Source organism: Gouania willdenowi, chromosome 9, assembly GCF_900634775.1.
Source record: "Gouania willdenowi chromosome 9, fGouWil2.1, whole genome shotgun sequence".
NCBI lineage: Eukaryota > Metazoa > Chordata > Actinopteri > Blenniiformes > Gobiesocidae > Gouania > Gouania willdenowi.
In genome coordinates, this window is record NC_041052.1 from 28,515,837 (window position 1) to 28,528,084 (window position 12,248).

Here is a 12,248-nt window from a genome sequence, read left to right on the forward strand (position 1 = left end):
CTCGACACTACACGGTAAATGAACAATCAGGTGATGTGTTTCGATTAGCACGGGAAAGACACACAAATGGATGCTGAGGACGCGAATGGATGGCTATCTTCTGGCAAAATTTAAATTAACACACGAACTATGTTAAAATGCATAAACAACTTGTTTTTGACTCGTTCTGGAGCTGTCTGCAGTCACATATGCACATGTAGAGAGCAGTAATCTGAGTTGAGTGTGTTACAACAAGGTTAGCACATGCTTTACAGCAGAATTGTCATATTTATAGTTGTATGCAGAGGCGTTTTTGCAATAGGGGCCAGTGGGGCACAGCTTCTCTCCTGTTTCCTCTCGATGAGCTGGCCCTCACACAGTGCTCTGAATCAACGCACTGCTGCGTGTGCATGCGCATGCTCAGTGCACCCTTGAGCTTGGCCAGTGGGGCCTGACAGCAAGGGCCTCAGACACCCTTCTATTAGTTGATATGGGGGGGTGAGGCGGGCACTAGGCATTGCTAGCTCATTCCATCCGTGACTTCTACATTGTGTTGGTATCTTCACGTTGTTGATTATTGATTATTTGGTCTTGGGAGAGCTTTAGCACTGTTCGTTGGTGGTGGTGTTGTTATAGTAAAAGGCTATTAGGTCAGATTGTTATGTAATTCCTGATGACATTATAGAGCTGGGATTTTGTCAACAAATCTCCTCTATTATTATTATTATTATTATTATTATTATTATTATTATTATTATTATTATTATTATTATTATTATATAGAGTGATACTATGTTTGGATTGCACAAGATTTTCTTGCTTCAATATAGTGAGCCCCACCAGAATTTCCATACCAAAAACGCCACTGGTTGTGTGCATATCGAGTGGTTAGTAAAGAAAGCTGAGTTATTAAAAACACCTTGGATCATTCTACACGTGCGCGCAGGGATTTTAATAGTGTGGGGCTGCCACGGGTTTGGGCCCAGGACCTTCCAGCTGTCTCGTGTAAACAGATTGTTTTTGAAAATGTTGCTGTGTAAATGTGGAAACAAAAATGGAAAAAAGAAGCAAAACCAAACATTGTGTCAACAAGGCCTAAAGTACAGGGAAAAAACGGTCATTAAAGATCCTGTAGTTTTCGTCACCTCAGAGCAGGAGGCTGAGGGGGCAGAAACAAAGGATGTGCATTCGCGTTACTTTGCATTAACCCAACCTCCCAGCAATGGTTGTGGAATAGCTGTTTTAACCATTTTAACGCAATGAGGTTAACCAGTTCAAGTCCCTCACTCTAAAGCTAAATCATGCTAATGCGTCAGGTCGACGCCGTAGCTAAGCGTAGCTCTCTGCGTTGACTCAAACCCCGTAACCTTACGTGCACCTCCCAAAAATGATGCGGACCCCAAGGACTGAGATTGGCCAACTCAAAATCCCATCTCCGGCCATGTTTCAACTTCATTTAATTTAATTTGAGGTAGATTTGATGATATGTTTTGGTTCCTTGTTCTGCTGCAGAACCCAAGAGTGCTTTAGCTTTAAGGCACAAACTGATGGCTGTATATTCACCTTCAGGATTTTGTGGTAGATCGCACAATTGATTGTTTTATCAATTACAGCAAGTTGCCCAGGTCCTCGAGCAGTGAAGCAGCCCCAGATAATAACTCGACCACCACCATGCTTGATTGTTGGTATGCACAACTTCCAAAAATTTCAATTTTTGACATGTCAGTGAATAGAATATTTCTCTAAGTATTGGGGATCATAAAGAAGTTTCTTGGTTAATGTCAGACAAGCCTTTGTGTTATTTTTTGTCAGCAGTGGTTTTCACCTTGGAACTCTACCATGGATGCCATTTTTGCACAGTGTCTTTTTTATGGTTGAGTCATATCACTGACAAACTGAGGCCAGTGAGGCATACAGTTCTTTGTAACTGTGCTCACATTTCAGAAGACCCAGTTAACTTATATTTTACAACGGGGCAATCACATCAGATGGATTTCCCCCCCAAATAAATAAAATCATCAATTAGAAATTCATTTCATATTGACTTGTGTAGGCTTTTGGGCAAATACTTTTTCACTGCACTGTATATTACCTTGATTGGGCTCAGTTTACATTCACAGTCACAGGAAAAACCCTGTAAGTTACAGAGCAGTTTTATTTTTTTATACACTGTAACTCAGATTATACACTGGATATGATTTACAGGAGTGAAAAACCAAAAACGAGAACAGGGTGAAGGTAAAGCTTATCAGTGGTTCCCTCACTGGGATATTCTTAACATTACTTGGGCTTGAGAGATATTATTTACGCACTTACAAACACATGCTTTTTACACTTAGCATCTCATGTGGTTTTGAAACACTGTATTTCATACACTGCTGCATGTCACATAGGTTACTAACACAGGTTAGAGGGGCGGGGAGCCCAGCAAACAAGGAGGGGCGAAGAAGACAAAGCCAAAGGGAAGCCAGGAGCACACTCTCTTTTGCTTCAGGAACCCATCGTAAAAGAACACAACTGGGCCAGCGCTGCATAGTCTCATACTCACTTGTAAAACGTGTTTGTAATAACTGCTTCAACTATAGTCCTCAAGTTCAGTTTCATTATAAGTGTAAATCCTCCTATAGCATTAAAGAACCGGGCGGGTTTTCAGCTTCGGGCGGCAGTGTAGATCCTTTGTGACCGGAACCGCATGTAAGGGAAAACCCAACAGGCTGCAGTTTCCTCCAGCGCTTTAGCCTGTCAGCCAGCTCTCTGTCAGAGGTGTGAATTCAATTGAAACCTTCAGAAATCAGGGAAAATATTCAAAGTAGAATTCCCTTTCCTCATCCAATTTAGACTTCATTTGCATTTTCACATGGCCTAAATTAAGCAGTATTTCTGGGCAAACAAATCACAGAGTGGTTACATGGAGTGGAAAGCATCCACTTGGATGAGGATAGTGAGGATGAGGAAAACCGAGAATGGAAAAGCAAAAATTAAAACCAGGTGGAGTGACAGAAAGAGAGGCAGACATGGGATGCTACAAGAATCAGCATTTGTGCACATTTTATTTTGTAGAAGATTAAAAAGACAGGTCGTATTAAACAACAATGATGTTTATACTGTGCAATTTCCAGTTCACCATCCCTTCTTGCCTGGCTTCCTTCCCCTCTCCTTCTTAGTGCCTATTATATGCCTGTCAGAATTATCAACAAACTTCAATCTTATATCAGACTATCCCGGCTCTTCCTTCAGACTTATTCAATAAAATAACAGTCAGGTAGATAAATTTAAGATAAATGATACATCAAAAAGAGGAGGAGGGCTGAAAATAAGGAAAAAAGCAGCAAGTTGAAGAATGAAGCACAATGAAAATGTGGAAGATTTTACAAATATTCTCCCAAGAGGCTAAATCCTCCTTTGGAATTCAGACTGACTTAGGACATTTATATAGTTCATTACAATCCCCCACCTTAGTGAAGAAGGAAGCAAAACTAGTTTTTGTATTATTGCTTGCTCTCTTGCCCAATGATGTTGTCAGCTCAGTGGGTTTGGGAGCCCGCTTGACAGACAGGTTTCAGTATTTATGCATTTATATTGAATGAGCTGCTTGTGGTTTTGCATACATTTTCAATACTTTACCAGTGCTAAAATCGTAAAATAGACAAAGTTTTGCTTCAAAATATGAGTTGCTACCTACTCATCATCTCAATGGGCTGGCATATGAATGCAAGAAAAGTGTTTCGAAGTCATTTCATAATAAGAATGGGAAAAATCAGCCAAATCATATTGCTGACTCACAAATTGTTCATCCTATGAACAGAGACTTTATATAGTGAAAGCTGCTTACAGAGGCTCTCTCCCCTATCTTCCCCCCCTCCTCCCCCCCTCCCACAGAGACACCTTTCTACATCAAAGAGAGAGAGATGTAAATAGACTTTTCAGGAGACAAAACCCCCGTAAGGCTTGTGGACCGGACTCTGTCTCTCCTTCCACCTTAAAGCACTGTGCTGATCAGCTGTCTCCAGTCTTCACAGACATTTTTAACACCTCACTGGAGACATGCACCGTACCAGCCTGTTTTAAGGCCTCCACCATCGTTCCTGTCCCTAAAAAGCTGAGGATCACAGGACTTAATGACTACAGACCCGTCGCTCTGACATCTGTGGTCATGAAGTCCTTTGAACGCCTCATGCTCTCCCACATCAAGGACATCACCGACCCCCACCTGGACCCCTTGCAGTTTGCCTATAGATCCAACAGGTCTGTAGATGATGCTGTAAACCTGGCTCTCCACTTCATCCTCCAGCACCTGGACTCCCCAGGCTCCTACGCCAGGATCCTGTTTGTGGACTTCAGCTTTCAACACTATAATCCCAGCTCTCCTTCAGGACAAGCTTTCCCAGCTGAACGTGCCAGACTCCACCTGCAAGTGGATCACAGACTTCCTGTCTGACAGGAAGCAGCACGTGAAAAACCATCTCTGCTCCCCGGACCATCAGCACTGGATCTCCTCAGGGCTGTGTTCTTTCTCCTCGGCTCTTCTCCCTGTACACCAACAGCTGCACCTCCTCTCACCAGTCAGTCAAACTCCTGAAGTTTGCAGACGACACGACCATCATCGGTTTCATCTCTGATGGAGACGAGTCTGACTACAGGTGGGAGACAGACCGGCTGGTGTCCTGGTGCAGCCAGAACAATCTGGAGCTCAACGCTTTAAAGACAGTGGAGATGATAGCAGACTTTAGGAAGAACCCAGCCCCCCTCACTCCCCTCACCCTGGGAGACTCTACAGTGAGCTCTGTGGAGTACTTCTGCTTCCTGGGGACCATCATCACTCAGGACCTCAAGTGGGAGCTGAACATCAGCTCCCTTATCAAAAAAGCTCAGCAGAAGATGTACTTCCTGCGGCAGCTGAAAAAGTTCAGTCTGCCAACAAAGATAATGGTGAACTTCTACAGCTCCATCATCCAGTCCGTCCTCTGCTCCTCCATCACCATCTGGTACGCTGCAGCTACGGCCAAGGACAAGGTCAGACTGGAGCGTATCATCCACTCAGCAGAGAAGGTCATTGGCTGCAATCTGCCCTCCCTCCAGGACCTGTACGCCTCCAGGATTTTGAGGCGTGCAGGAAAGATTGTGGCCGACCCCTCCCACCCCGGTCATAAACTGTTTCAATCTCTCCCTTCTGGAATATATATATATATATATATATATATATATATATATATATATATATATATATATTTATATTTATATTTATATTTATCCTATTTATCCTTTATTCTCTATCTATCCTTTATTTATCCCTCATCCTTTATATTTATCATTATTATTATTATTGTTGCTGGGTTGTTCTTTGTTTTTTTTTATTTTTTTTGTTGTTTGTTTTGTGCACCGACTACCAAGACAAATTCCTTGTACTGTCCTTAAAACTGTACATGGCCATTAAAAACATTTCTGATTCTGATTCTGAGAACAGCAGGAGATACTGCAGCAGCAGTCTTCTTATCCCGGTCTCAATGCTGTTTCCGTCTTCAGGGCAATCACTTCAGAGGTTCCTGAATAAAACTTAATTCTATGTAGGTCATTACAAATGATAGAAAGGTCTTGCCCACCAACTCACCTCACTGAGGTGATCCTTGGAGTTTCTCCTGTGCAGTCGGCCAATACCCTGCAATGCTTCTTCCTTGCTGAGTTTGACTGGGCATAGGGCCAAGGGTTTGATCTACAGGACACAGAAGATAAGAAGCCTCATTCAAATACTGCGTATCGTTTATTGTTTATTTTTGTTTATTTGAGCAGTATAAATTCTGCTCAAAAGGAGTGGGCTGAAGCAAAGAGCAATACAACATTTGCAATTCACAAGAGCAGAATGCAAAAGGAATAAAAACAAAACAAGGAAAAACAACTACGGATTGTTGTCATTACCATATTCGTTGGTATGCTTTTTTTCTTCTTTTAATGTATGTCTGCCCTATAGTGTGCGGTGCGTTAAAAAGCCAGGGTGTAGAATGGGCCAGTTGAAGTGGGCAGTGGTCAGTAGTCAACAAGCCCCCACCCAGCTGCCCTGACTAGTCGACTTTGTGGATTATGTTCTTACGCTGTGTAGTGCATTAGAAGACGAGGTTTTATGAACCTGTGGATCGGGGGACCCCTCTCAACAGGTCCATGACTCACCAACCCTATTTCTCTTTACTGTATTTTTGAGCAACAGGAATGACAACAGTTCCACGCAACAACAGCAACAACCATCCATCCATCCATTTTCATACCCGCTTATTCCCGTTTAACAGGGTCGCGGGGGTCTGCCGGTGCCAATCTCCGGCTCTCATAGGGCGCTGGGCGGGGGTACACCCTGGACAGGGCGCCAGTCCATCACAGGGCAACACAGACACAGACAACCATTCACTCTCTCATTCACTCCTATGGGCAATTTATAGACTCCAATCAACCTTACAGTCATGTTTTTGGATGGTGGGAGGAAGCCGGAGTACACGGAGGAAATCCACGCAGCATGGGGAGAACATGCAAACTCCACACAGAAAGGACCCAAGTCCACCCCAGGGCATGAACCCAGGACCTTCTTGCTGTGAGGCGGACGTGCTAACCACTAATCCACCGTACGCCCTACAACAGCAACAACCCTCTTCCTTAATTAATAAATTGTAATGAATAAATTGTAATTTGACCCTACTGCTCCCTCTAGTGGCAACTCATTTTTTCATCCTTATTCTTTTCAAATATCTTTTGTTTGTAGTTATATTTGAACAGGTTGATGTTTGGACATTGTTTCAATTCTATCTCCAAATTATTCCACAATTGTACTCTATTAATTTTTATGGCTAAAACCTTTCAAGCTTGTGCTATGTTTCTGTGTCGTAAAATGAAATTCTTCACATAATTCATAACCACCAGTACGTTCATGGAACCTTCTTTGTAATTGGCTTGGTAACAGTTTGTGCCTTGCTCTGTATCGTCTGTACCGTTTGGAAATTAAAAAATGTCACAGAACTTCATGAATTTTGATTTTAAAAATAATGACTGTGTGGTCCAAGAACCCAACTTTATGAATTAATCGGACAGCTCTTTTTTTGCAGCAATACTATTGGTTTTAATGTAAGTTGTATAAGTACAACCCCATACCACAGTATCCAAGTAATTCTATCATCTATAATTACTCCAAGGAATTTGATTTCTATAACACCCTCAATCTGAATTGCTTCCTGAGCATTGGAATTACAATTGCCAAACATCATCATTTTACTTTTACTCAAATTTAAAGATACAGTAGTTTATTTTGTTTGAACCACTTATTGACACTTTTGAGTTCCAAGTTAACAATTTGTCACAGTTATTGTAAGTTGTCTCCTGATGCAAAAATTTTTGTATCATCTGCAAACAAATGTCGTTTATATACATATTAAACAATTTTGGTCCCAGAATGGAACCTTGAGGTAAACCACACATGATTTCTAGACAACTCAAATAGTAATCGCCTATTTTCACACATTGTTTCCTATTTTTTAAGTAACCTATTGTAGTGCTACCCCCTAATCCCATGCTGTATTAATTATTGTATTAATTATTGTATCATAATTTATTCTGTCAAGTGCTTTACTCAGGTCAATAATTAATCTTATTGAAATTAAATGAATTGAAAATGTTCTCAAAAATCTTTGAAATAATAATAATAATAATAATAATTATACATTTTATTTAAAGCGCTTTTCAAGACACTCAAAGACACTTTACAGCATAAAAAACAACAAAAACAACTTTCAGGAAATTGGCCAGTTTGCAATCATAGGTTACAAATATACAGTATATTAACAGTTTAGAGATACTTTCAAAAAAACGTTTTAAGGTCTTCATATCTTCATAGTATTCTGTGAAATTTTTATTTTTACACCCTCTAACATTGTCCATTATTTCTTTTTCCTCAACAGGATTGAGAAACAGTGTTTTAGGATTTGGTTTATTAGCTCACAGTTACAGATCTCAGCGTTTGCAATTTTTGCAGCAAAGTTTGGGCAAACAGAATTTATTAAATGTATTGACTACCTCATTCATATTATTTATAGCTTTATCCTGATCTTTGAAATATTGTGGATAATTGATCATTCTTGGATTATTTCTAATTAAGCAATATAAGATATTCCATAAACCATTAATGTTGTTCTTATTACTATCTAACAATGTATTATAATAATCCTGTTTACATTTTCTAATGATTGCTATCTCTAATTAAAGCTGCAGATTGCACAATCCTCTCTCCGCTCCGTTTTGAAACTGAAATCAAAACTCAACCTCCCTTACCGGTGTCTTTTGTGAACGCTCTTAACAACTTTTTCTCAATGTAGACTAGTGACAAATGTATGGACTTCATCTTGTGTTATTGAAGATTTTTCTTGTGTTTTAGACTCTAACATGAATACATGTATCATTGTAGTTACTGCCCTGAGCAGCAGCTGCTGCCGTCGGCTCGTCCCCGCCAGAGATCCCAGCTGCCTGCCGCTCTGAGCAGAATGATAACCATCACTTAGCATCCAGACTATCTACCTATAAAAGCAAGGATGGTCTGTGTGTGTGTGTGCGCCAGCCATCTCCTCCGTGTGTTATCTTTCACACATATATATATGGCGACTGTGGCTCAGGTGGTAGTGGGTCGTCTTCTGATCGAGAGGTTGGGGGTTCGATCCCAGTACCTGACTATGTGTTGAAGTGTCCTTGGGCAAGACACTGAACTAAGTTGCTCCCGGTGGTCTCTAGCACCTTGCATGGCAGTCCTGTCCCACTGGTGTGTGAATGTGAGAGTGATTGGGTGAATGAGCTTTGAGACTGCTTCAGTGTGGTGATAAGGCGCTATATAAAATCAAGTCCATTTACCAAGTCCATATATATAAAGTAGTAAAATAAAACTAAAAATTAAACAATATTTATACAAAAAGTGCACAAAATGACAACAGAAATGCATAAAAATATACAAAAAGGCTCCAAAACACACAAAATTACTCCAAAATACACACATTACAGAAAAATACACCAAACAACAAAAATATGAAAAATATTTATACAAAAAGTACACAAAATGACAACAGAAATGCATTAAAATATGCAAAAAGGCTTCAAAAACACACAAAATTAGTCCAAAAAACATACATTACAGAAAAATACATCTAACAAAAAAAATATAAAAATGAGTAAGAAAAACAATATTTATACAAAAAATGCAACAGAAAGATACAAAAATACGCACTTACACCCCTTATGCTCCCACATGAATGCATACTTCTGACGGGCACTGTACTAGTAAAAATAATTCACCTTGAATAAGCTTCTCTTGGTTTACACGCAATTCATCCCGTCTGTTATCACTCTCTCTCTGACACCAGTGTGTGTGGTGCGGACCCTGCACAGTCACAGAGGTCCGCAAGGAAGCAAAACAAAAGTGATCCATTCCTCCTCAGTGTTTGTGGCTTTAAACTGTTGCTTCTCAACCTCGGTCTACCTTTTTCCGCTTGATTTGTTGTGTAACTGTTCAGTCTAACGCTGTGATGGAGACTTCTGCTTGAACGTCCGTCATTCTACTTTTACTACTGAGGGTACCTGAACGCGTCTGACTTCAGTCAAGCAGCCAAAGGAAACACCAAAAACCACTCATGGAGCACACGTGTTTGTAGAAAGATCTCTGATTGGCTGACAGCCAGATTCTAGGAGAGTCACACTCCTGGATTTATAAATGTCATTTTACAGGGCCAGGAGAAGGAGAATAGTTTCACTGTCCACTCAGAACACTTTGATTACAATGTGCTCAAAGATGATTATGGATTTTTGACCAAATGATGCCAAAAAAAGCTACATATTGAAGCATTAACCAAATCACTAACTCCATTTGAGGGAAAAATAACTGATTAATAATGGCTGCTTTTAAAATGCCTGAATGGCATGAACGTAATTATACAACTGCAGATTACCACCAATCTATTATACTTTAATAGAATATCAAAAGAAAATAATTAAATACATCACTATAAAAACACCCTCTCTGGGTTAGTGGTGTCAAATTTGATATTGAATAACTAAGTAAAGTTACAAAAAGTTAGTTGATATCAAACAGATTCTAGCCTTTTTTTCTCTCTCTTTTTTTTTTTTTAATTTTTAATACCTTTTCTGCACATGCTGTCAAAGGTCAACACTACAAGAAGTGAAATCTTTTTTAGACAGCAATGCATGTTTTGTTATTGCAATTAAATAAATGCATTTATTTTATCGCATAATTGTGACCCTCACCAGCCCTCCCTAAGGAAGGGTAAGAAACACTTTATTAAAGGGAGAATATAAAAAGAGAGGGCAGTGTTACACCTAGGTGAGGGGGAAGGGAACAGGGAAGGGGGAGTCAGGATAGGAAAATTAGCGAGGCAGGAGTACAGTCCATCGCAGGGCAACATACACAAACAGACAGACAGACAGGCAATCTAGATACTCCAATCAACCTAACGGTCATGATTTTGGATTGCGGAATAAAGGCGTAATACCCGGAGAAAACACACGGAGGCACAGAGAAAACTTGCGAATTCCACACAGGGAAGGACCACAGGCTTGAAACCAGGACCTTCTTACTGTGAGGCGGATGTGCTAACCACTACATCGCACTGTGCGCCCAAGACTTTTTTCATGAAAAAATTTAACTGAAGAAAAACTATTTACTTACAATGAGCCATTTGAACAAACTATTTGCTGTCAGTGTCTTCTGCTACTCATATCAGACACCCATTTTTTTAATATACAGTATACTGTATATATATTATATATATGTGTGAGCGTGTGTGTGTGCTTGTGCGAGTGTTTGTGTGTAGCGCTATGGTGAATATAGTGATGTGTTACACTGTATTTGTGGCATTAACCCTCGGGGCACCTTTGAAAAAAAGTTACACTTTTTGAGCTTAGGTACCAAAACGGTACCCTTTATAAAAGTGTCTTTACAATGTCAAATATAAATATTTGTTCCCACTTTTTTCTCATCAGATCTTTACAGCAACTGACCTAACCATAGATATAACGTTTTTGTTTTAAACGTTTTTATGCCCTTTCTGTCATAAAAACACAATTGTTTTCAAAGAGAAAAACACAAAATATGCATTTAAAAAATGCATTTAAAAAAAAAGGTGCAAAGAGGAACATTTGATATGAAGTTATTACAGACTTCAGTAAGTCAATAATTGATAAGAGCACTGATTTTGAATATACTCATGGACCCGGGCTGTTTGTTGCTGCTTTCCTGTCTCTTCATGCATGTGTGGGTGTATCCTGGTGCTTCTCTGATGCCCTTTCCTCTTTCTCTCTGTCCCCCTCCTCCTCTTTTGCTCTTGTACCTGCTCTTTTGGTGGGGGGCTCTCGTCGGTCCGATTCCCAAGTGCGGAGGCTGTTGCCGTAGCCTGGGAGGCAGGCAGAGCTGTGGGCCTGTCGAGCGGTTAGGGCCTGTGGTGGTCGGGTCCGTGGCTCGGGGCCGAGGTGGCTCTTGCGATAGCTGCTGCTTGGAGATCCTGCATCCTGGGTCGTTTGGGTGGTTGCTGTGGGTGGCTCTGACAAGTTGTCTGGGGAAGGATCATGCTATAGTGGTGCCCGGTAGGGGGTGTTTAGGTGCACTTGCTTGTCGGCCTGTGGCCGGCGAGGTGGCCTGACTTGGGCGATTGGTAGCGCCTTTGCTCCTCGGGGGGGCCGCATCTCTGTGGATGGTGTAGTATCGTGGGGCCGTGCGGGCCTGTGTTGGTCCTTGAGCAGGCACTGGTGTCTTTGATAAGGGGTTGATCTTCATTGTGGCGGGGCGGGCTGTTCCAGGCTGGCCTACAGCGGTGTTCGGCCCCTGGAGCGCTGAGGGGTGTGGCTGGCGCCGTTGCGCTTGGTGCAATGTAAGCCCTGTATGGTTAGAGGTGTGCCGCAGGGGTGGGTTTCGGGCTGTACTGTTTTGCGTGTCCCTTCTGCACCATCTATGCTCTCTGGTAGCCTGCCGTATGGATGGGTCGGGCTCACAACAGACAGGCCTCTTACATGGACACTCTCCCAGCCACTCTGGCTTGCACGTATACCAAACACTAATCCAACTCTTGGGGGGGATAAATTGTGTAAGTGAGGGCAGGTAGGGCTGTCACTTGTGCTGCCATGTAATGACACTGAGGTGGCACTCCCCCCTCAAATTGCCCTGTCATTCCCTCCAATTTTGAACACACCCCAACACCATTCCCAGACGGGACAACCGCTGCCTTCTTTCCTCCGGAGCTAATGCA

The 12,248-nt window shown here is 41.5% G+C and overlaps 1 protein-coding gene across 6 annotated transcripts in view; it reads right to left on the reverse strand.

The window, feature by feature from the left end:
- Positions 1-12,248, reverse strand: part of fbrsl1 (fibrosin-like 1) — a 408,768-nt gene that overhangs the window by 273,521 nt on the left and 122,999 nt on the right. For 5 of the 6 annotated variants that reach the window (XM_028458506.1, XM_028458504.1, XM_028458505.1 and 2 more), the window contains exon 3: positions 5,588-5,689. The exons of the other annotated variant lie outside the window; for it this stretch is intronic. In XM_028458506.1, coding sequence (XP_028314307.1) covers positions 5,588-5,689 — 102 coding nt within the window. The remainder of the gene's footprint in view (positions 1-5,587; positions 5,690-12,248) is intronic. 6 annotated transcript variants of the gene reach the window in all.